This window comes from Cavia porcellus, unplaced genomic scaffold (assembly GCF_034190915.1).
Source record: "Cavia porcellus strain 051 isolate PalLab524CR breed Dunkin Hartley unplaced genomic scaffold, mCavPor4.1 scaffold_21, whole genome shotgun sequence".
In the NCBI taxonomy this organism is placed as follows: domain Eukaryota; kingdom Metazoa; phylum Chordata; class Mammalia; order Rodentia; family Caviidae; genus Cavia; species Cavia porcellus.
Window position 1 is genome coordinate 57,487,802 of NW_026947504.1, and position 25,259 is coordinate 57,513,060.

At 36.0% G+C, this 25,259-nt stretch overlaps 1 protein-coding gene across 1 annotated transcript in view; it reads right to left on the reverse strand.

The window, feature by feature from the left end:
- Vwa8 (von Willebrand factor A domain containing 8) overlaps positions 1 to 25,259 on the reverse strand; it is a 360,850-nt gene that overhangs the window by 191,725 nt on the left and 143,866 nt on the right. Inside the window, exons 18-20 of the mRNA XM_003477459.5 lie at positions 22,456 to 22,562; positions 16,534 to 16,640; positions 10,447 to 10,518 (exon numbers count right to left, since the gene is read on the reverse strand). Coding sequence (XP_003477507.2) covers positions 10,447 to 10,518; positions 16,534 to 16,640; positions 22,456 to 22,562 — 286 coding nt within the window. The remainder of the gene's footprint in view (positions 1 to 10,446; positions 10,519 to 16,533; positions 16,641 to 22,455; positions 22,563 to 25,259) is intronic.

Consider the following 25,259-nt stretch of genomic DNA (forward strand, 5'->3'; position numbering starts at 1 on the left):
CAAATTCCCTATAATGAGTCTGGTCACTATGTATATCTAAATTGTACCAATAAACAATTAAAAAAATAGTCCCCCAAGAGAGTGCTTGAAACTGCCAATGCTCAGGTATTCCTCATGTTCTCTGAAACATAATTTGGGCTTTGCTTCCAGTCCTCAATCCTTCAATAATTTTCACAAAGTCTGTCCAATTTGTGTAATTTGTAGAGATGTTTTCTGCAAAGTGCATTAAGTTCCATTTTAGAAAAGTTACTATATGAATGTCCTTAACAAATATCAACTATAATAAATAATATCAAAATAAACCAATATTACAGTAAACCAGGAAGAAACGAATTCTAGTTGCTTCAAATGTTAAACTTCCTATTTTTTTGCTTGAAATGCCTGAAAGTACTTTACACTAGGTGGTAGGAGACGGGCTATAATCCTTGCTTCATCCCTCTCACATGGAAACTTCTACTATGTCAGGCTAGACTTGCTCATTTGAATATGGAAGGCACAAACTGATCTCTTAATACTCTTATAATAATATTCTTTGTTGTATAACAAAATGAAAGATTGCTGCTATATAATCATTCACAATTTCTTAATTTTCAAGCTCTCAGAATGAATATGCATTACTTAATCAGAAAAAATTATCAAAACTGAATAGTAAATAATCTTAAACATTCACAAACAGGCTCCCTACAGACAACAAATAGTACCCCAAAGTCAGAGAACATATATATTTTAAATACCGGTCTCTAAAACACACTTACTTATAAAGCTTTCTGTGAAGATCTTAGCAATTATTCTTCACACAGAATAGTAAAATCTATGTCCCTGCAGTTTCCCTTTGAATACTGAGTGGCTATAAATAGTAGTGACACACTTTTGGGTAATATGGTTAGCCACAAAAAACCTTTAAACAACCATGACAAACATTGTGTGTTTGGAGACCAATGTGTCGACAAGAACAAAATGCAAATTGAAAATAATAGTGAAAAACAAGATTCACTAAGAAAAACTGGGTAAGTCAAACTAAACTAGTAGAGTGAATGTGGCAGAATGACAAAAATTTCCAGTCTGTAATTCAGGCAAATTCACAAACCAAGCAGTTGAGGAAGAGATTAAAAGTAATATAAAGATGAGTATCACTGTATCTGATAAACCCAGTACTTCATAACCTTAGAACACCCAGGCTGCTGGCGCTATTATAAGCACAGCATATTTGATTATCAAATACCCTGCTGCTCCTGCCAGCTGGGAACATAGGCAAGAAAATTTCTGGACAAATTGTTCAGTCCCTCTACAGAAATTAGACAGTTATGCTGGCATAACAACATGAGACAGTTCTGATGTTATACTGCAGCAACCTGCCAGTGCTCAGTTGAAATTAATTAGCAAAATTTGTGCATTCTTTAATTTTGGCAATTAAAAATGCACAATATTTCAAATTTACATAGTAAAACAAACATTTGTTAAGCCTCGATCTATAGAAAAATGAAGTTCTTGATCATAATAAATTTATAATTAACAGAGGAAAAGAAATACAAAGAATTTACAGTAATGGTACCGACAGCCCTATCTAGTTGACACTTATTATTTGCTGATTTCCATAATGTCTAAAAAATTTAAAAAGTCAAGTTCTTTAAAAATTGAGAAAAGAAAGTAGTCAATTCTAGCCTGGAAAAATGGATGTAGCTTAATTCACTGTGTAAATTAATTACAAAATTAAATTGACTTAAGAAGTTTACTCTGAAAAATATTTCCTCAATGGAAATTAATCAATATCAGTATAACTCATGATAAAATATTTATATTTATGAAAATGGCTAGTGTTTCTCAGGATAAAGAGAGCAGGGGAAAATATTTTTCTCAAAGACACCTGGCAGTCATATCAGCTAATTACAATGACCAGCTTTGTCTGGAGGCTGACTGCAAGAAGCTAACTACAACATAACACTTCCAAGATAACCGAGCAAAATTAAAAACAGATGAGATATAGATTATATTAAGGGATTACTATTAATTTATTAGGTATAATAATTAAATTGTGGCTATATTATATGAATAGAGAGTTAGAAAAATAAATTATAGGACAACAAAAAAAAGTGTTGGAGGAATGGATAAAATAAGATGGTCAAAATGCTGCTATTGCTGCAGGTGGTTTCTGGGTACAAAGAGGCTCACTATATATTCTACATTTTATGGAATATTTACAATGTTTTCCATAAAAGGAAAATTTTAAATGTTCTTTACACTGTGTAGAACGCATGGTCTATTATGGTCTGTTATAACTATTCAACCAAAGTTAGTAATTATATTCCTCTTTGATATTACTATTATTATTACTAGTATAAGAATTAATATGGTATGCTTAAAAATAGCATGAACGGGCTGCGGATTTAGCTCAGTGACAAAAGCACCTGCCTGGCAAGTGTGAGGCTGTGAGTTCGATTCCCAGTACCGCCAAAAAAAAAAAAAATAGCATGAGCGATAAAGATCCAACACCCAACTCAGAGTTACTCACTAACTATGTGACCCTGAGAAAATATTTTAACCTTATAAAACTTGTCTACTTATTGGGAAATACAGAAAATAAAAATTTCTATGTCAAAGAATAGTTGAACTAAGTGAAGTAACATGAAAGTACCCTTGAAACTGTGAAATCTACTATCACTATTTTTAATCCTTGCTTATAGGAAACATATAATTCAATTATACATGAAATCATATATGCATCACAATTTTCAAAGAAAATTAAAGCAAAATAGTGAGAAAATTCTAGGAAAGCTCAGAATATAATCATATTTTATTTGAGCAAGATGAAGATAGGTTTGATAAAGGAAAAACCATTTAAGCTTTTGAATTGGCAGGATTTTCACAGCCAAAGGTGAGGGGAAGAGGCACCATTGGAAACACATAGCCAGGGGAACCAAAGAACATGGTACAGTCGGGAAGTGTTGGAGTCTATCGTGTGGAAGAACTAGGGTTACAGAAGTTTGTGGGGATACAGAAATCTGTATGAAAATCAGCCCCAGATGCTTTGTCTTTAATAAAGAAGATGTGATGTATCAGAGTTTGACCATGTCAAAAATTACAGAAGTCAGGGAGAACTTAGGTTAAAAAATGTGATCAAACTGTATTTGGTGAAATAATACATAAAACTGGCTTGAAATAAAAAAAAAAAATGTAAGCAACCCCTAGCAAGTGATTTTAATAAACCAGACTCATATAAAAGTGATGGTAATAATTAATCATGTATCATTGGTTTGTGATGACTTGCTTTGAAATTTGATCTGAAACCAGAAACCAAGTGGCATTATTATATGTAGCTGATTAAATTTCCATTTGTAAAAATAAAACAATGCAGAAGTTCAAGATAATCATTATGTAATGATTCCTAACCATTTTGGAATATCACACTGCAAAAATGTTCTCCCTTCAAAAATTTAATAAAATGCAACTGCTTCTGAAAATATACCATTTTTCTTGCAAAATGAAATTTATTCTTAGAGACTTTTTAAAAGAAAAGTAATGATATATCTATAAGCTGATTCTGTAACACCAAATTGCCACAATTAATATTTTGTGTATCAAATGGAATATGGCTTTATAAATCAAAAGAAAAGCAGGCCTGAGAAGAGGAGGAAGGCAGGGAACTTATTCTTGAGCTAGAGTTGAGATTAAAAAAAAAAAATCACTGGCTAGAAAGTAAATAACCATCTCTCTTTTTTGTTAATGAAAGTTATGCAATAATAATAATATAAAACCCGCAATGAAATCCTAATTGCACGAAAGTGCTTGTAATGTTGTAATTATATTAAGCAGAAAATCATGCATGTAATAGCATATTACAATGTGCTCCCACAATAGGTAGCATTAAACCCTAAGTGACCGTCAACATGTAACTTTAACCCATCTTATTTGTTCAAAGGCAGCAATTTGGCTTCTACTGGAAAGACTACAAGCTGTGCCACAAAATTCCACACAGAAAATAGAAAAGATAAACAAATGTATTTTGTTTTACCAAAATAAGATACAAACTACTTTATTTCACTCTGATAAGTGGTATTAACTGGACTGTTTTTAACTTCACAACAGATGTGAAATTTTGTCTACTAGCAAAGATTCATAGAAAAGATAATATTATCTACAAGGAAAGGGTAGGATGGCGTTTAATAAAGGTGATAAACCTGTGATACTTCAAAATAGTATCTACTCACTTTGATTTACCCATTTTTAAAAGTTTCCATTGGTAACAGGTCTTGTGAAACATTTCTAGTTATAATTTCAGCTTGAAAGTCACAGACTTCAGTTAGGTTCTAGTTTGCAAACAGCAAACTGTGTAGATTGTATCTATCTACAGACAAAGCATTCATCACATTTTTTCACATAATTATGCCAATTTGCACTGGGTTTTTCTGTCAATATTTAATCCCTCCAGCTTCACCTTTGATTGATTTTTTTTTTTGAGTCGTCATCAATTAATGTTTTAGAAAGACATGGAGTGGCAGGCGAACCAGGAAGAGATCAATAGCATCTCCTGAGATCCAGCATGTTGGAACTTGGGGGACAAAACAAGGAAGCAAAGAGCCCTCCTTCATGGTAAGCAAGCAGCAGAACGCCAGGAAGAGAACAAGTCAGATTCTCCCGTGAGCCCAGCAGGGCTGACAATCAAATGTGTGTCGTGTGTCCCCCACCCCCACCCCGGGTACGTTAGCAAATGGATGGTGTTGAGGTCAGCTGGAGCTCATAGCAACTGAGGTACATAAAGCAACTAAATGCTTGCATTGTTGGGTTTGACTATGCTGATCTGGGGCCAGAGGTCTGAGCATCTCTTGGGAGGATGACAGTATGCAATACAGCAAATATGGGGGATTTCCTTCTGTCTTCTCTTTGAAAGCCAATATTGTTTTCACTGTTTTGCTTTATTCTGATTGTTTTGCTCTATTCAATATTCTGTTTTGATAGGCTTTATAATGTTCTTTTTTTGGTTTGATTTGGCTATACCTGATTGAATGGATAACTATTGTGAAGATAACAAGATATACTATCGTAGCTATTACTTTTATCCAGATATCCTGTTCTGAAGTTCTGTACCAAATTCACTGCATTGTCTTGATTGACTTTGTTCTTTGTTTTATTGCATTTTACTGTTTTTAAAAAGAAAAAAAAAAAAGAAAGACAAGAAGAAGCTTGATCAACTGCTATAAACGCTCATTTAGTTTCAAAATAAATATGAATAAAATAGGCTGTTCCCCACATGGCTGGCACTTCCAATTTCCAACAGAGGCATAGTACCCACCAGAGCTGAGAGGTCGACTGTCTACCTCTACCTTTGCTTGTTTAACTTTTTCTTTCTTAATTGTTATGTTCCACAATGTAGAAATACAGTGAAAGTGAGAAGATGCATAAAACATTAAAGGTTAAAAAAGATACTGGTCAATAAAACAGCGTTTTGAAAGCTTTTACAATGAGACCAGAGTTACTATGACTGCAAAAGCACAATTCTGAAAAAAGCAGAACAAAACAAAACAACACAAACCTCTTCTAATGCTAAGTATCCACAAGAGTACACAATCTCCACACCAGTCCTTAGCAAAGCACAGTTCCACAGGCTACTTGCTGTGAGTTTGCCAAGGAACACTACAGGTGATTCTGTATTTCCTCACACCCTCTAGAGTCAAACGATAGACTTGCTCAGTTCTAAACACAGACATTTGCTATTAAAATAAATTTGAAGAAAACTGAAGTTGACTAAGATTTTAACCAGTCACAGGTCTAATTTCACTCCCCAACTCAGGCAATGGAAGCACAGGCTAAGTTACACTTCATTTAATTAGATACTAGTCAGTACTAAATTATTATTAGGCAGTTTAAGATAATTAGTATTCATTATTTAGTTCTACTGATAATGTAGCCGCTCTATGGTCCTATCAGTATGGAACCATATACAATTGGGTGGGCCACTCAACTCTTCAAAGAACAGTCCCTATCCCCCAGGGACTAATTCATTTATATCCTTTACCCAGAAACTTCAAGCTCACAGAAGAAGAAATTCAGTCCATCATTTGCATAACTTCTAAGGATAATCCAACTAACTCTAAATTTCAAATTCATATTATTTCTAAATACTTTTGACCACTCACTAGGTATTTAAGCTGGTCCTCTAAAATCTAGAAAATTCAGTAAATATTTGTTAAATGCCTACTAGATCCAAGGCATACAAAATTAAGACTCTTTTCAAGATGGTTACTCACTCTAATTAGGAAGATGGCAGGAAGATACATAAACCTAACAGAAGATCAGTATAATACATAAATGACTATTCTGGCTTGTGTCTAGATGTCCTTCTAGAGCCTCATAAACTCATAGGTGGGCCTTGTAGAGATGGTTGGGTCTAAGGCAGGTTAATATAGATTAAAGTTGTATGATAACTAAATTAATCTGCTTATTGGTTAGCATAGCTCTGGATGTAACAAGTAGCTACACCCTTGATACAGGTGGGACCAACCAATAGTCTGGGTGGAATAGATGGGGGAAAGAAACTTGCTACTCACCCATTTTTCTGCTTTCTGCCTGCCCTGTCATGGGCTGTTTCTCCTCTGCCACTCGCCCTCCCTTGCAGCCAACCAACTATGGACTGAACCTCTACACACTGTGAGTTGGAGTAAACATTTCCCCCTTTAACTTGTAGGTACTTGGCATTTTTGTCCCAGTGGCAAGAATAACTAAGGCAATGATGTACTACAGTAATTCTAGGAATAGGAGCAAACCTTCAGGCTGAAATGCTCAGGGAGACCTTCTGTAAGAAGTATATTGTAGATTAAAAGTAGGATAACCTTAGAAAATATCTATTCCCATCACCATCTCACAGAAAGAAGGGAGGGAGGGAGGGAAGGACGGAGGAAAGGGAGAGAGGGAGGGAGAGGCCTTAAAGGAAGTAATCAGTTTACGCAAAACCATGTAGACACACAGTTAAATCTTCAGACTCTTAGCTTAATTGATTTCCTTGACAACACATTACCACTCTGAGGTTGAAAACATCTGAATAGGCAAGATGGGGAAAGAAGATAACATGGTGACAAAGACCAGAAGCTAGAACATAAGACTGCTTAAAGTTCATTTGAGAAACATACTGTTTAATTTGTCAAAGAACAAGACTTTGAGGGGAATAATAAGACACCAGGCTGAACGCAGAATGGAATCAGACAATAGGGGATATTAAATGACAGTCTAGGAGAATAGGATATTCTCACCTGACAATTTAATGGACACAGGTGGCAGAAATTACATAATCTAAAAGTTCCTTTCAACTTTAGCACTACAGTGTGACACGGACAGTCTTAGAGGTCTACAGTGAAAATCCTTGTAATCTGAGAAAAGCCAGCTAAGCAAACTTGTACTGTTACTCTCTTCCTTTTCCAATTCTTCTTTCTTCAAAAAGAAGAGTTGCAGAACAGAGGTAAAATGTGGCAAGACGTTGCGATCTGCTAACACAGATGGAGTCTGCAACAGGACAAGACACGTGATTCTTCTGTCCCCTGCTTGCTCCTTCTGAGGGTCTTTGGCTTGCAGAGTCCTGCACCAGCCCTAAACAGAGGTGACATTCATGGGGTTGCCATCCGCACCAATCGCTAGAGTACAACTATGTGTATACACAACTCTAGTGCTCTTCCCTTAGCCCCTTACTCTGTCCTTTGCTCCAGTGTTTTGTACACTTCTTTGGGACCGGAAACAGAAGAGATAGCATGCAGTATTTCACATCAAAATTTGTATGGCTTGCAAAATAATTTCAAAACACTTTTACAGTAGTATTAGAAAGAGATACAAACCTCTGTTCAACTTCAGCCCTTATCCTACATAGCTCTTTATCTTCCAGAGGTTAGATTATGCTTCCCTCATCTCTCGGGTTACTATTATATAGGTTCTAACTTCAACACTTAACCTAAATGACAGTTCTGAAATCCTGGCTCTACGTATCAGTTCGACTGTAAAATATGCCTTTGCTGAGAAACTGCCACTGTGTCCCACTCAACACACCTCAAACACCAGCAGGATGTTTCAAAGCCACCTGGAGCTTATGCTGTGACCTCCGAGGACCTTCCTTTGCCAGCTTACTCTTCACAAAACTGTTGCTTAAGACCCTGCTCGGTATGTCCCTGGTTATCTTGTTGGCATTTGGCTTACTGCTGCCGAAATGTCATAGCCTTTGAGTGCACAGCCATCAAGTCATGGTAAAACTTCTGGAAAGGATATGCTGAGTACATTGCAATTTAATGGATAAATAGTCTGTGAAGTTCTTTGGGCTCTATTAACCTTAAAAACACACGGAGTTATTGTTTTCTGGATGAGAATTTGACCTCCCTTGTTTCACTATCGGGGCCAAATACTGTCAACTGGCCTTTATCCTCCTCCTTGGCTACACCAAAAACTACTACATAAAGAAAACAAGGTAGAATTTTTCAAACACTGAAAAGACTTCCTGAGTAATTTATTGTTTCACTTTTGATTCTTGTTTAGAAAATTTGAAAAAAATAATGTTAAAGTACTTTTCAAGTGTTATAGCAATATATGGGTTTTTTATTTAGCTATATGAAATGTTCTCCATTCATTATCTCAGGTCATCCTTATATTAGTCCAGTAGAAAACAAACTATTTTTACTCCCAGGCTGGACATCAGGAAATTGAGCCTTTATAAGATAAACACTTTGCCCAAATCATGGAGTCATAAGGGGGAGAGTATTGGACCTTTAGCCATCTAACTTTTAACTTCCCCTCAACTGGCCCATTGTTATTTTTCAAAAATACTTTAAAATTATAAATTTGAGGGAGTAACCATATTAAAATATGAATTGTTTTCATAAGTACCAACAAACAAACAAACAAACAAACTAAAGAAAAAGAAAACTAGAGGCCAAATTTCTTTTCAAAGTTTACTACCCTAACAGTCAGGGGCAGGGGATGTGGATAATGATGGGCACTACTCCATGCAGAAGAAACAGCACGCACCAAGGACCAGAGCAGAGATAAGAAAATGAAGGAAGGTCAATTGGCTCAATTCACCACAAAGTAAGATCACGGAAGGGCTGCAGCTTGGCACGGGAGCAATGGACAGACCTACACTTTGCAGGACTGCATCTCATACAGAAGATTTAGACGATCTCTAAAGGCAATGGTGAGACAATTTAAGATAAACACAGAGACGTGATAATATTTTAGTCATGCAAATGTCACTGGCTTCCAGTTGGTGAACAGCTCGGAGTAGGCACAGGGCAGTGCAGCTACACTAGGAAACTACTGCTATAATCCAGGTGATAGGTGATGGTGAGCAGGGATACAGTGGTGGCCAAGGGCAAAAAGCATAGACACTTGTGAAACAGAATGGGCAGGATGATGGGAAACTCGGCAGGGGCTGATTTAAGCCTTAAGGTAATTCTATGGTTTAGAAGGAAGCTGACTCTCACTTTTTTTTTTTTGGTACTGGGGATCGAACTCATGATGTTGCACTTGCCAGGCAGGTGTTTATACTGCTGAGCTAAGTTCCCAGCCCATTGAGTCTTGTGGAAGACACCACCAGTGACTCCCCTTAAATTTAAAACAATTATTGCAACTTTGATTATTTGGAGACTTATTTTTTTATACTGATATATAGAGAACTGGCTATGGAATTTTTTTTCTTTAATCGGCTCTAAGCATTGCAAATAAGGCTAGTTGAGGTGCTGGTATGTAATCTCTAAAGCCAACAGACAGTCCTGTTTCCTCCATACAGGATATGTACAGGATATGAACACAGCGGGATGTTAGAGCCAGTAGCTCCAGGAATGTTAACTGGGTAAGAGCCTCAAGGTAAAGAGGCTATGACTCCCCAGGGCACAAGAGTTTGCATATCAGAAACTGAAGCAACAGCCTTCCAAAGCAATTCAGTTGCTACCTTAATTAGATTATGTGAACTGATCCCTCTGCATATCTTTCTCTCTGCAATTTTCTGAGGTGCCTTTGTCTCACCTGGCCAGCCAGCTCAAGTTACTCACATAATTCCCACCATCCTCACTGTCACTCATCCCTGAGCCACCCCACTTCTTCACAAGATAATAAATTCTGGGAGAGGCCTTAGGATCAGGGCCTTTGTCCTCACATCCTCAAGGGGATTGCACTTAGGACTTGCACTTGGCTGCCCTTAACTTCTTATGTCTTGGTGTCTTTACTCTCGCTGTGGTTGCATTGGTGGTGGTAGATTGGAATGAACTTGCTGGGATTCCAGTGATGTCTCAATGGGATTACAAATACAACCTTTTGGATTGTGAGGAAAACTAAAAAGATTACACTATTTAAGTGACTGAACTCGATATTTGGGAATGTTTTAATAGGGGGAAAAGGAATTATTTAAAAAGAAAAAACTTACTGCTTCTCAACTCTCACTGTCACGTTTTCAATAGTGCCTTGGTTCCAGCCATAACTTACCTGGTTGCCAACCAATAACAAATGTTCTCCAAGGAGAAAGTCTTTCAGCATGTCTTCCATTACTATCATGTGCTAAGGGAAAAAGAACCAGAAATGAACTGTCTTTTGTACAATAAAGGTGAAATAAGAAAGTCAATTAGTCAAGCACAGTGGTGTACAGCTCTCATCACAATACTCTGGGAGGCTGAGGCAGGTGGATCACAAATTTAAGCCCAAGTGTCATACATATATGTAGGGCTGGTCATGTAGCTCATTGTGAAGGCCCTCGATTAAATTTCAGGTAACACACACACATGCATGTACACACATATGCACAAACATAGCCTGTAAGCCCAGCACTCTGGGCAAGGCTGCGTCTAACCTGGGCAACTCAGGTTCTTAATAATACCAGTCTCAAAAGTAAATAAAAAGTACTGCAGATGCTGCTAGTGCAAAAGGCCCTGAGTTCGATCCCCAGCATCATGAGAAAAGAAGAAGTTAACAATCCAGATAGAGTCTTAGACATATATTCTGATAGAATACTCAAGTGACTCGATTTTTTTAAAATAAAAAATTAATGATACAACCACAATTAGGCCACTGAAACTGAAAACGTAAAATAGACTATCTAAGCAAGACCAAGCTACTAACTAGTATTTCAATGAGTTTTTATAATTTGTTTCAAATATCTTTACTTAAAGTATATGTACCTGGGCTGTAGTCTAATATCTTTAAATTGACATTTGTTAATATAAATATACAAAGGCTTCCAAAAGTAGCTGGACATTTCTTAGGGATGTTTTACACTGAACTGTTCTTAGTCATTATCTTCACACTAGGATACCTTTAGAATTAAAAAAATGTATTATTTACCTTCCCAGTTTTTTATTTGAGTTATGACACAATGTAATTAAAGGAGGAGATAAAGGTTCACAATAAGCCACAGAGGAAATTACACTGCTCTTTTATATCGTGAAAAATAGGACACCTATAAATAGGTAACAAAGGCTCATCGGGGGTTAGGGAAAAACTGCATCTCAGCACAATTAATATCCCTCTTACTTTCAAATATCAAATAAGTAACAGCCTCATGAAGTTATTGAAGTTCTCTATTTTTAAAAAAGGCAAATTAACCCTTCTCAACTGATAGATACTCTTTTATGTGACTTGTTCTTCTTTTTAATTTGGGTTGTTTTGTTTTTTTGGATAGCCACAAAATTTTCCTTTTGTTTCAAATGTAATGGTATTGTGTTTACCTCTCCTCTCAAAACTAAGGGTTTCTGTCAGTCGTTCAAGACAAATGGGTACCTCCTGATGTTTATATATTAGTTTTTTTAAAAATTAGATACACTAGGGAGCTAGAGTTTTAATGAAGCTAGAAATAAAGTAGACCTATTCACTTACTGTCATTCTAGAACATTTTCAATAACAAAGCAACATTATTAATAATTGTTGTGACCACAAATGCAAGCAGAGATTATCCTAAAAGTAAACTGATATGCATGGTCTTATTGTTAAACTTAATATGTCAACTTGATTGGATTAAGAAATTTCTAGAAGATTAGCAAAGCACACTTCTGGATATGTGCAGGTGTCATGGAGGGGTGAGCACGGGGACTATATCTGGTGCCCGGTGTACTCTTCTCCTGCTTTTCTTCCTGTATGAAATGAACTAAGCACCTCTGCTCTCCCAAGCTCTTGCATCATGATACTTTTGATACTTCATGACACTTCAGTTTAATTTAGCTGAAAGCCCCTTCTCCTTTAATGAGGACGTTCATTTTGTGTCCCCCTTCCCAGTGACCAGAAAGCTCACTAATACCCATGGTTACTCTATAAGAGGAAATTCTAGAAAATATCTTTAAATTGGGTTTTGGACGTAATACAGTCTAGAGACATCTTCCTTTTGAGTAAAATGAAAAATCAGTGCCAGTTTCCAGATAACACTAAATTTCTCCTGGGAAAAAAAAAAGGCTTATCTACTTGAGAAATGGAGGGAAATGTTGGAATAAGTGTGTATGGCTTGTGTCCAGATATCCCCCAAAGCTTCATGCAGTCATAGGTGTGGCTTCTTCAGAGGTGGCTGGATCTAGAGTGTGTGACATTTGGGATTAAGGTTACACAATTACTAAATCAATCCACTTTAACCTCAGTAGTCTAGAAAAAATATAAAAAGGGCAGAAAGAAGCAGTTAAGCTCTCTTGCTTGCTGTGCTGCTTTCTGTTTGCCATGAACTGTTTCTCCTCTGCCAGGCCACCCTGCCTACGAGCCAGCCAATGTGGATTAAAACCTCTACAAAATCTGAGCTAAATAAACATTTCCTCTTTACTTGCATAAGCAGGTATTACTGAACAATAATCCAAACTGTACCTGTATTCTTTTTTACTATTATCTTCTCTCCCTACTTTATACCCTCCCTACATCTAAAGATTATTCAAATCCACCAATACTACCCAAGATTATGGTCACCGCCAACACATTTCTTCCCTTATCCTCCTGGTCCACACTTAATATCCACTCTACAATATCTTAAGTTTCCCTGCCCTGTTGCTGTCTGTCCAGATTCCTTCTTAATTTCTCCCACAATTTCTCTTCCTAATCTTTGGTATTAGATGTTCGTGTGTAACATTCCTGCTATATAGATTTTTCCTACTGTTCTTCACTTGTTTTCAGCCACTTTTTTTTAGGATCTCAATCTAGGGCAGAGCTGGATATGCCCATATATAATTATTTTCATTTTTTAAGTTTATTTATTTTGGTACTGAAGATTGAACCCACAAACTTGCACTTGCCAGGCAATGCCTATACATACTGAACACCCAAAGACTGGGCACAACTGGGTGCTCTCCCTCAGAGGTCAAAGAGCTCTCTCTGACCTTGTGTTCCCTAAGTCCTCTCATCTATTTCATGGCTTCAGCTGTCAACTCTGTACTAAACAACGTTTCTTACTGATGACAGAACCACTTGGTTATTCCCCAGTCTCCTAAAGTCATGCCCAAAGCTTTGCTCATTACTTGCTCTTCAATTTCATTTCTTCATCCTGCATCTTTTGCCAATTACCAGCATTATTTCTAACACCAGACCAAACCTGTCTTTATCATGGTTGCCTTGCTCCTCTCTTACAAGATCTAATTAAATCTTAGGTTTTAAAACACTAAAAACAATCAAACATATCTATCATTTCATTTTTATCACCACAGCTTTGATTCAGGGTTTTATCATCTGTTACCTAGATTTTATCAGCTGATTTAGTTCTGGAACTTCAGACTCCTGAGCCAAACTGTTCTCTGCAGTATTGACACCATCACTTCTTTATTTAAAACCTTGCCACTTCATTTTTCAAAATTCCTTAAATAACTCTTAAAACTTTAGGAAAAAGATTACTCTTCATGTTCTCAATCTAGCCTCAGCCTCATCTCCTGCAGCTGTCTGGCTCCTATCCGATGTTCCCCCCTGTGGGTCCAATTAAGAACAATTGTCTATTTACTCTTCAGTTTACTTTTCCACCAAAATATATGGAGGGAATCTGTCTTTCATCTAAAACAAAGTTCCACAGACTCTACCTCCTAAATAACCCCACAGTGTGTCTACGCCACTATATTCCCACATTATTTAAAATCTTTCTTAACATTTCTTTGGGCTATTGCAATAATCACTGAACTAGTTTCCCTTTTCCTTGATTCTAACTCCTAGACAACATTGAAGAGTAAATGCAAAATTAGCAAATATGCAATGTGCTCACAAATCTTTCACTGCTTTCCTCAACAGTGAACAGAATCTTAATTTCTTAGCAATAGCAGATGATCTAATCCTTTACTCACTCACCAGCCTCATCTCTTGACACATTCCTACTGCAACCTCAGCTCTGTGCCAGTGACAACCAAGCAGACATATGACTCTCTAAGTGAGCTATTCCCTCGTACAACCAAGTCTGCAAATGCTGGTTTCTGCCTGCAAGACTCTCCCAACTTCACCTGGCTACCCAATTTGTTTATGGCTTTTCAGATCAGATACCATCACTGCATCAGTGTTACCATAGTAACCTGTATATACTTCCATCACACTTGTGTATGTATAGTAACGTGTGTACTGTACATACTTGCTTGCATCCATAGATTAAAGGCAATTTGAGCCTTGGAGGTGGCTATGCGATGTGTGTATTTTAATCTCTGTATCTTAACAGTTAAGGATAAGTATTTAAATCTGTATTTAAGGATAAGAATTTTGATCTGTAGAATTTTCTTTTTCCCAGATCTATAGCTCCTTAGGCATACTAAAAAGCTATTACTCTCCCTTTTCTCAAATTTCTCTTTTCTACTGGCACAACTGTAATATTCTGTAGAAACAGTTAATGAAATAGCACTCTAGCATGAACATTCAAAATCTTATTTATCCTTTTATTAATACCCTCGATACTTATTTACTTGGCAGTTACCACATGCGAGGCATTTTACAATTTTCTAGGAATACAAAAGAAAGAATACAAAGAAAATGTATTTGTCCTAAAATATACATTTATAGAATTTTCCTATACATATACATGTATAGAAAAATACATTTTAAAAACCAGGTTCAGTGCAAGGTGATATGGAGACAATGAGACATGGAACAACGAGGTTAACAGATGAACCCAAATCTGCAAGAGACACCGTGAATCCCTGCTTTGCAGATGAAGGGCAGCACAAACCAGAGACACACACAACAGAGCAAACCTAATCAAGCCAAGGTGTCTAGAACTGGTAGGGCTAATCGTTTTTCATTAATACTTAATTCCTGAAGCTTTACGAAGGCTACGTTTGGAGACAGCTTAGAAAGCGGCCCTCAGGGCTTCTGTGTAAAGTTCATAGCAGCCCTGCCGTGCTCTGTGTCTATGTCACAAACACCATGGCAACCACGGTCTCCCTCCTACTGAATTTCCTACGTTCTTATATGCTGTGAAGTCTTTTCAACCTTTGCTACTGTGGAGTTTTTCAACTGTCCCTTTTACCAGTTTCCTGACTCTTGTTTTTCTTCTTGTTGTTGATCCTTTGTTCCTTTCCACTACATGGATAGAATATAATACCAACAATTTGGAAATAGTATATTTTCCTTTTAAACATGTTTTTCTCTTGTAGCATATTCTGTTTATTTATCTACTGGTTATGCAAGAGTACTAATGTTCATCAAGAAAAATAAAGCCTACATAGAACACATTTTTTTAAAAAGTCAAAGTTAAGGCTATTCTATACCATAAATAATAATTATAGTTCTGACAAATTATAAATGTTTAAACAAAGAAAAATTTGAATAGATGCTTCCAACAATGTTAACATAATTTAGGGAAATAAATTATGATATCAATTGGAGAATGTCATATAAAAATTTTACTTTTGTTAATTCTTTAATATAGTAAAAACAGTATGTTCTAACATACTGTTAGAATTTGCAAATGTTATGTTATTTACATACACATTAGTGACTAGAAAACGTAAATACACTTCTTAGTATAATAGAAACATATAATTGCTTGACAGAAACTCTGAAAAAGAAAACTTTTATAAGTAATTTCCTCTGAAAAAATCTTATTAAAGTAAATATCTACAATATAGCTTTAGGTACAGTTATTTCTATGTTTCAGGAGAATGTTGATAACTATTGGTTAATGTACAAGTGGGGAATTCCTTATTATACTACCTTACAAGAAAATGAAAGGAAATAAAAATACTAGGAATTGCAGGAAAAGGAAAAGATTATGAGAAAACGATGCACAGGGAACATTCCTCTTTAAATTACTGACATGAGTTAACTAACAAACATAAGACAATTCTGTTTTGTTTTTAATTTAATAATGTATTATTTTATTAACCTGAAATACAGTCACATAACATGGGTGTGTATATATCCATATAAAATGTATCTCATCATAGCAACCACTCCTCCAATTCAAGCATCTTTGTAATTTTAAGTTTTATAATGCTTCAATGAAAGATGCTTAACAGTTCATTTTGCATCACCTGAATTGAATGTACACAATTACAAATATAGTTATATCTCAGTATCACTTGGATCAGAGTTAACTAACACAGTACAAGTGGTTATTTATCCCAAAACACAAAACAATGTCCTTACCTGAATATTGTCATAGAAGAGAACATCAGGCACCTTCATTTTCTCATGAGCATTATATATCGGTGCACTAACAGTGCCAATCCTCAGAGATCCAGATACTACTTCACCTGAACATGTCACACATGAAAAGGATTAATAGTAGTAATGTCCTATGAATAATATCCAAAGAAGCTAAATCTGCCCAACATAAAATGCAAGACAGCTTCAGTAACACCTCTGAGCTCTTCAAGGGTTTTAACTTAATATCTAAAGAAATAAGCAAAGTGATGGTAATACAATACCATAGCCATTCATATGGCCTAAAATATTGCAAAATATAATACATTTTATTTAAAGCAACATATACAGGATGTTCTGACAACTGAGAACAGTCAAACTACACTCACCTACTTGTTTGCTTAGAGATTGTATCATACACACAAGTCAAACACATAGTCAAAAGCTCTGAAATAGCTGAATTTAATAGGTTAGGACCCACCCATTGAAACTCCATAAGAGAATCCCATATAGTTCTACTCAAAAATAAAGATAACAAACTCATCCCAGACTTCTTAAACTATTATTTTCAAAGATTGTCCAGAGGAGCTATATTTTAAATACTTAACAAGAAATTGGGAAACTTTGTTGATCTGGAGGAGATTATGAGCTCTTTGAAAGAAGGAAATTAATTATACATTTCTAAAAGTCAGGGTACATGTCTTATTGTACTCTCTATGGGAGACAGACATGAACACTGACATTTTCCAAGAAAAATAACATTAATGATAGTATTCAATGTTACAGTACTAATGATCACAATAATAAAAGCTGTTATTTATTGAGGACAGTTTATATGCCAGAACCCAAACCAGGAGATTTATCACATATTTTCTTCACATAACTTCAAGTAACTCTTAACAATGACATAAGAATTACAAGGAAACTAAAACATAAATTAAGTAATATGAGTGGAACTTAAAATAGAACTTAGTCTAGTCTGACATGCATTCTGACAAGTCCAGTATGTTCAATCCTTTGACTCCAAATATTCCATCCTGTGGAAATACGCTAGCAAGCAGATACACAATTACAATGCCTTGAATAATTCACTTTCCCTCCCCCCACTATTTCAAATAAGAAAGTGGCAGTCTGTTTTTCCTCTAGAATGCTATTCTGTGCAAAGGCATTTTTGAAAGATGGGAGAAGAAAGCAACATTTGCTTTTATGGAGTGCTATGAAAAATTTTGAACTAAAAATAACTATCCTGTCACCTTGTTTAATCACTGCTGAGTGCTATACATTTGCCAGAGCACAACAAATCTTAACAGTTACCTCTCCCTTCAATAGATACTTATCATTTTCTAAGTTTTCACAAGCTCTGCAGAGAAGGAAAGCCATGAGCTGTCATGCTGAGAATTTACTACTTATTTACTATTATCAAGACTTTGGAGTAAACCCAATCTAAAAACTATAAAGGGAAAGGGCAGGAATGTGGTAACACATCAACATTTGTACCTGTATGTTGAAAAGATGCACCTAATTTCAGGTGTAAATAGTCCCACAACACTTATGATTTAGTTTATAAAACATATACATTCAGTAGAAATAAGTTATTTGAAAAACTTGATTCTCTCAATCAGTGTTTACTGATAAGCTTTCAAAGGGAAATACATTCAAACAATGGTGATGCTAGTACCTTCCTAGGAGAAAGCTGGCTAGCTGTCTTCTAAGAAATCTCACAGGATGGCACTATCTTGACAAATTTGTCAGCGTTCTCAAGGCTCAAAACCTGGCTTTTCTCATCACAACTGTAGGCAAATATAATTTCCATGAGAACATTAAAATGTTAATCTGAGGGAAAATCAGAATTGAAAACTATTATATCACAATAGAACCTGCAACTTTCATGTTGATCATGATAAGTCACCAAAATCAACATATTATTTAGAGGGAGCCCTATGTGGGAAGCCAAGGCCTCATCATAAGATTGTTTGATGAATACAGACTTTTAACAAGAAGAGTGAAATAAACACACTTTCAACTGGACAGACTGCTTTAGAGATGAATGGAACCAGTCAAGTAAAAAGTTTCATCACCTTATCATGTACATACAGCTAACGCGGTCCCCACTAACACTGGCCTCTTATCAAGACTAAACAATCTTTAGATTGAATGACACAGTCTGCCTCAGTTACTTTTCTCATTGCTAAGACAAAAATACCCAACACCCAAGGTTAAAGGAGGAAAGCATAATTTGGTTCCCAGTTTGTAGAAGTTCAGTTTATAGCTGGCTGACTCCAAGGCAGGTTGGCATGGCATCACGGAGGAAAAACAGTCCATGGCAAAGCAGGACAAGAAGAATCGAGCAGCAGGCAAGTGACAAAGGAAAAGGGACAAGACCCTCCTTCTGTCCCTGATGCCTTATGCAGGCTACCCACTCTGTAGGCAGGTATCACTTACACTCAGTGTGGAGAGCCTTAATCCTAGCATCCCATGTGAATCAATTCTAGCATCACATCCTTGATCCCAGAAGCACACATCCTACATCCAGCCTCCTCTGTAAAAGTCCCATCTATCACTGTATGATACTCTGGGTGGGGGATTTAAGTCATAACATTCTACTCATGGCTGCTAAAGACTCATATACCTCTCTTTATGCAAAAGGCATTTATTCTATCTCTTAGAGTTGTTAAAATCCTAACAGTTTCAGCATTGCAGAAAAGTCCAAGACCAAAGTCTCCTCTGAGATTTAAGGCAAAATCTTAGCTGCAGGCTTCTATAGAAATTAAAAGGAATTTAAACATGTCCAACATTCAATTGCACAAGATAGACATTACCATTCTGAAATGTACAAAGGAATGGGACCAAGGCAAGTCCAAAATCTAGCAGGGCAAACATTAAGTCCTGTGGTTCTATGTCCAGCATCCAAGGTAAGCTATGGCAAGATGTGAACTCTAATGGGCTTAGGTGGCTCTGCTCTCTGGCATGGCTGGTGATTGCAGCTTCCAAAGTTTCTCTCTTGAGTTGACTTTGCTCCCTGCTTGCCGCTTTTCTCAAATGAGTCACATCCCTTCTCCAGACTTCTGGGGTCACCACATCTTCAACTTCACATTCACAGTTTCACACACTGCCATCTCAGGTCATACTGTCCGGTCTCCAGACTCTCTTTTGAAATCTGGGTGGAAGCTTTCCTGAGCCTACAACTCTTGTATTCTGCATGTACCTAAAACCAGCACCGGGTGGATGGTGACGAAGTCTTTTGCCAGCTGATATAGAAGCCAGATTTCCTTCTCTCCTGGCTGAGAGGTCCAGTTGCCTATGAACCAAATCCTAAGGAAAAATTTCCCTAGTCTGCCTCTCTTCTGGTACATGGTGCTCTGGGGATTCTCTCATTAAAGTCTTTCACTTTTGCATTTTGTGGGGTGATGCTGGTTCTTGTGATGTCCTTAGACCTATGTCCTCTTCTGAAATATTTGACTGGGGTTTTTCTGGTTTTTGTTTTTTGTTTGTTTTTGCTAGGCTTTTCAGCTAACAATTTCTTCTCTATTTCATCTTTACAGGCTGCAACTTTACTAGAGTTTCTTTTCTGGCCAAACTCAAAACATTTTAAATCATTTTGCTGGGCTTTTTGCTTTTGATTCCTAACATAAATCTGGCTAATCTTCCCTCAAGCACACATACCAGTCATTATACACCCCAAAACATTAGTCTGCCTTGAAATTTCTTTTGCAAGATTAGCCTTCTGATCTTAGTCTCAGGCCAAGACTCCAGACAGGAACAAAATGCTGCCAGACTTTCTACCGGGGGATAACACACAGGTTCTGGAGTCCAATAGCCAATGAAGTCCTTCTTCCCAGTAGAAAACACTTAATCCTGGTCTTTACTGTCAGCATTTCTATTAGCCCCTGGTCTTCTGGGTTCTGATAAGAATGTCCCATGAAGTGCAGCATGACGCATTTCAGGGCTGCTTCTTCAGCCGGCATCTCTAAACATTTCCAAATTCTCCCCACAAGCCAGTTCCAAAGGCTCTTAAACTACATGGCTAGGTAATGTTACAGCAAAAAAGTCTCTTCTGCTACTGAATTCTTAGTCACATTTCCTCTTGCTGAGACAAAATACCCAACACCCTAAAAAGTAGGAAATGTTTACTTGGCTCAAGTTTGTAGAGGTTTCAGTTCATCATTGGCAGTTCTAAGGCAGGGTGACATAGCAGAGGGGTGTCAGCAAGGAGAAACAGTCCAGACCAAAGAAGGGCAGGCAGAAGACAGCAAGCAGGAAGCAAGAGACAAAGTACAAGGGACAAACAGAAACCCTCCTTCTGTTCCTTATATCTCTTCCAGACTACCCAACCTTTGAGCAGGTACCATTCACAACCAGGGTGGAGAAGCCTTAAATCTAGCATCCTATCATCAATCAATTTCAGCATTACGGGGCTGAAGGTTTATCTTAGAGGCATCAGCACCTGCCTGGCAAATGCCAGGTGATGAGTTCAATCCCCGGTACGAAAAAAAATCAGCATCACATCCTTGATTCCAGCAACATACACCCTAGACCCAGCCACCTCCAAAAAGTACCCGCTATGACTATCTGAGACTTTGAGAGTACACTGAGATATCAGCCATATAGTCTTTCTTTAGATATATTAAAAGATTCAATCAAGTAACATCATCAGTTTACAAGTCCCAGAGTTATTGTCTTTTTTATCAGCATATCAAATTTATAATTTTATTCTAAAAATGCTTTCTAATTTCATTAATATCAATTTTTGGTTCAACATAGTCCCAATTATTAAAAATATCTAGAAAGAGACCTACAATAGTTCCTTTTAGACAGTTTTCATACATTAACTGCTTTGATAAAATAAGTAGTTACTTCAAAAATGAATGTACCTGAAGACGCTAATATTAAGTGAAAGAAATGAGACACTTAGACTTAAATATCATATAAATTTTCTTCTTCAAGAAACCCAGAGATTAAATAATTTTAAGAACAACAGAAAAAGATAGACAATAGGAAACAGAGAAACAGACAGTGAAAGAGAGGGAGGGACGGGGAAGGGAGGAGAGAGAGAGAGAGAGAGAGAGAGAGAGAGAGAGAGAAAGAGAGAGAGAGAGAAATCTTCTACAAATAAGGAGCCAGAGATGGAGGGAGCAAGAAAACAGAAAGGGAAAGAGGAATAAAAAGAATTAAGATATGTTATGTACCTGTATCTGTTCTCCACAAAAATGTAATCATCATATACTACAAATGTACTAATATACAAAATGGAGACTCTCATTTTCTTCTAATTGAAGAACAGAAACTATCAAAAAAAAAGAGCTAGGTCTCCCCAAAAATCAAAATTATACTTGTGATTAGCCAGAAAAAAATTTAACATGAATGATAACACAAGTGGAAATGGAAGGAATCATACAATTCTGATTATTATTTTAGTCTGTATCAAACTAGAAAAGTTTCCCAAATATGTTCCAGAGGACAGTGGTGGCCCTCAAAATATAAATGTGCAAAAACAAAATTCTAGATTTTATAGTGAGACATATTTGGAAAAATATATATGTGCCAAAAGTAGGTAAGTGGGTTGGAGTTTTAGCTCAGCAGTTCAAGTGTTTGCTTAATAGGCACAAGGTCATGATTTTGATCCCTGGTACCAAAAAAAAAAGAACAAAAAAAGAAAACTAGGTAAGTTGATTTATCATAATTCAATTAATACAGTGTCTATTGTAACTTTTGAGGTAGAGAGAACTATATGTAGTGTGTACTTAAGTAAATATTCTAAGGTTTAACTAGTAAACCGTAGCTGGAGCCCTCTGGCTTTTTAACATGAATAGCAACCTCATTTCTTCAAAACTTTATGATTAGAAAACAAAAAAACATTTTTATTGAAATTATAATATCATCCAGTGTTTGGTAATTATTATTTAACTTTACAAAGAACCAACTTACATTTGAAATTCTCCAGTTCTGGTTCCAGATTATCATCAGTACCTGCTTCTATTGCAGCATCTGCCAAATTTTTTTCTAATGCTGACTTAGCAAGGCTTGGCAAGAACCTGGCAGGAGGAGAGGGTGGGGAGAAATGGATGAAATGATAAAACTTTCTGATTTTTAAATATTATTTCTCTCTCTCTCACACACACATGCACACACACATATCTCTTTACTAATTACAAGGAATTATGGAAGACCAGTCTGGATCTGCAAAATCAAAGCATACAAACGTTTACAATAAATATTAACTTGGGAGTATACAGAAATTACATCTATGGAATCTCCTTTGATAACTAATTAAAGCTCATTTATAATTACCATTAATCATTTATATGTAACATTTTATAATAAATAAGACAATTTGCTTTCATAAATGGATTTAGTATACTTCATATATCTTGTCTATTGTGTAACTGGCTTATCAAATCTTCTTAGATAAAACAGCAATAGTCTAGTCTGCTTTAAGTCAGCAATCACAAATTTAAATCAGTGGAGGTGGATTAATGAGATTTTCTTTATTTGCTAACATAAATGATTGAATGAAAAATTATCCAGCTTCCTTCTCTCTGCCATTAAAAAAATACATCTCCATAGCTATTCTATAAATATGTTGTCAAAACAATTGGTGAGTGACAAAGGCATTCTTCAACCACAGAAACAGACTGTGAGTATCCTGTACTTTGAATATGAAACAGCTCTCCACTTATATGGATAAACTTATAATCTAGAATTTATAATCCCAGGTAAACCCAGAGAAATGATCTTTAATCCATAGTGATCTGCACTGTATATTATAAACTAGCCACCATGTTCTGATGTATGTTCCAAATAGCATACTAAGAACAAACCATTTCTACTGTAGCTTTTACATAGCTCTAAATCTTTCGTGATGGCTCGAGTGTAAACTAGTAAGGGAGAGCTGGAATGAAGCAGAGGGAAATAGATGAGCTTGTAACGCACCATCACATAATATTCCAAAATATGTATCAGACATTAGCCTTTATTTGCCTCTGTTTAGTCCTCCACTTTGATATGAGAATTGTTGACTTTTCATCACAACTTTTAGATCATTGCACTGAGGTTCATACGCATCTCTCAGACTCAACAGCTGGTTTTTTTGTCCTGTTTCTTGAGCCCTTGTGGCATGCTACCTAGTCTTCCTCTCACCCCATTAGTAATATTAGGACCTGCACCTGGATCTCTATTACTTCCCATCAGATCACCTTCACTAGCATGGATTAGTAACAAGCTTAGACTTGTTTGCTATTTGAAGGTATCCCTGACATCTACAGGAATCTGTCAACTCATTCCCACAAAGGCCCTGTATTAGAACATTTCTAGATTGCCCTGTAAAGCCTGTGGAGGACAGCAAATATGGGAGAAGGATGTGAATAGCCAGAGCGGAAGAAAAAGACCAAAGGGCTCGGTAAACCAGTCTTACTTAGAATGTACAGCAGATGAATTTAGACTTGTGGGTTTAACTCTTAAATTTACAAACAGCATCAGAATATTTAAGATGATTTATGGTGTGTCCTACTTGTAAAAGTAGTTTATTATATTTGTGGGTCAAATGGAATATAGGAAATATATTAATAAAGTTTCAAATGTTTGAAGGTATTTAATTTAGTCAAGTTTTATAAAAGGAGCCTAATATTTTTCAAAGGCCTTGAAATGTGATTGTTAAGATCTATTAGACTTACAGAGTTAGCTGGATGAACACAAAAGGCTAAAGGTCTGCATTTTTAAAATGATACCCGAAAATAAATATCTGAATACCCAGTCTCTCCCATAAGCAAAATCATTCTTTGAGACAATAAAAAAATACTCACAAACATTAATTATCCAACAGTATATATGATTACTTCTATCTGACTTTTGACTTTTAGTTACCAATTTAGCAGAATATTCATTTTCTATCAAAAGGATATTTTTAATAGAATAGTTGCCCCATTTCACTATCAAAGATACTTAATTGTTATTTCTTATTAAATCTTATGGGTCTATCTTAAAATTTCTCTGCTAAAGGATCATCATCCTAAAACTTTTCAAAATTAAATAATTTGATGGAATGCAATGTAATTGAATACAGTAGAACTCTTATTACAGAGACCGCTAGTCAATTCTCCTATAATATATGTATTTTGGAATGCAAGATACTTGAAAAGTTACCAAAATTCTGAATTTTCTTCTCTGTGGTCCCTTAGGTTTTCAAATACTTAAAAAAATGAATTATGAACCAAGCTCCAAGAGTTGATGGCCATGAGGATAAGGTGCTTAGAAAGTCAATACTTAAGACAAAGAAATATTTCAATTTGAATTCAACTAGCAAAAACAAATGAATATTTACAAGATTAAAATAACAAGAAAAGGAACATAATATTTAATAAATATAAAATGTATTAAATTCAGGCCACTTTGCTTTTGTCTACTTAATAGAATACTCTGAATATAAATTATGTTAACTTTCATTTTCAATTTTCAACAAAATTTAATTCCTTGTGACTACTACAATATGAAATGAGATCATTTAAAAAAAACAATACTTTATGTACCAATAATGTTTGGTTCCTTCCTGCCATTGTGTTATGTTGAGGAAAAGGTTAATATTTTTTTAATAAAAGGCCTTTGACTGTTGCTTTGCTAAAGTCAACAGATGATGCATAAACAAGATAGCTTAGTATTCATTTCTATTTCCAAAGGGTCATAAGGCAATAAGCAAACAGTTTTATCATGGTTAGTTACTAGCACTGGAAAATTCA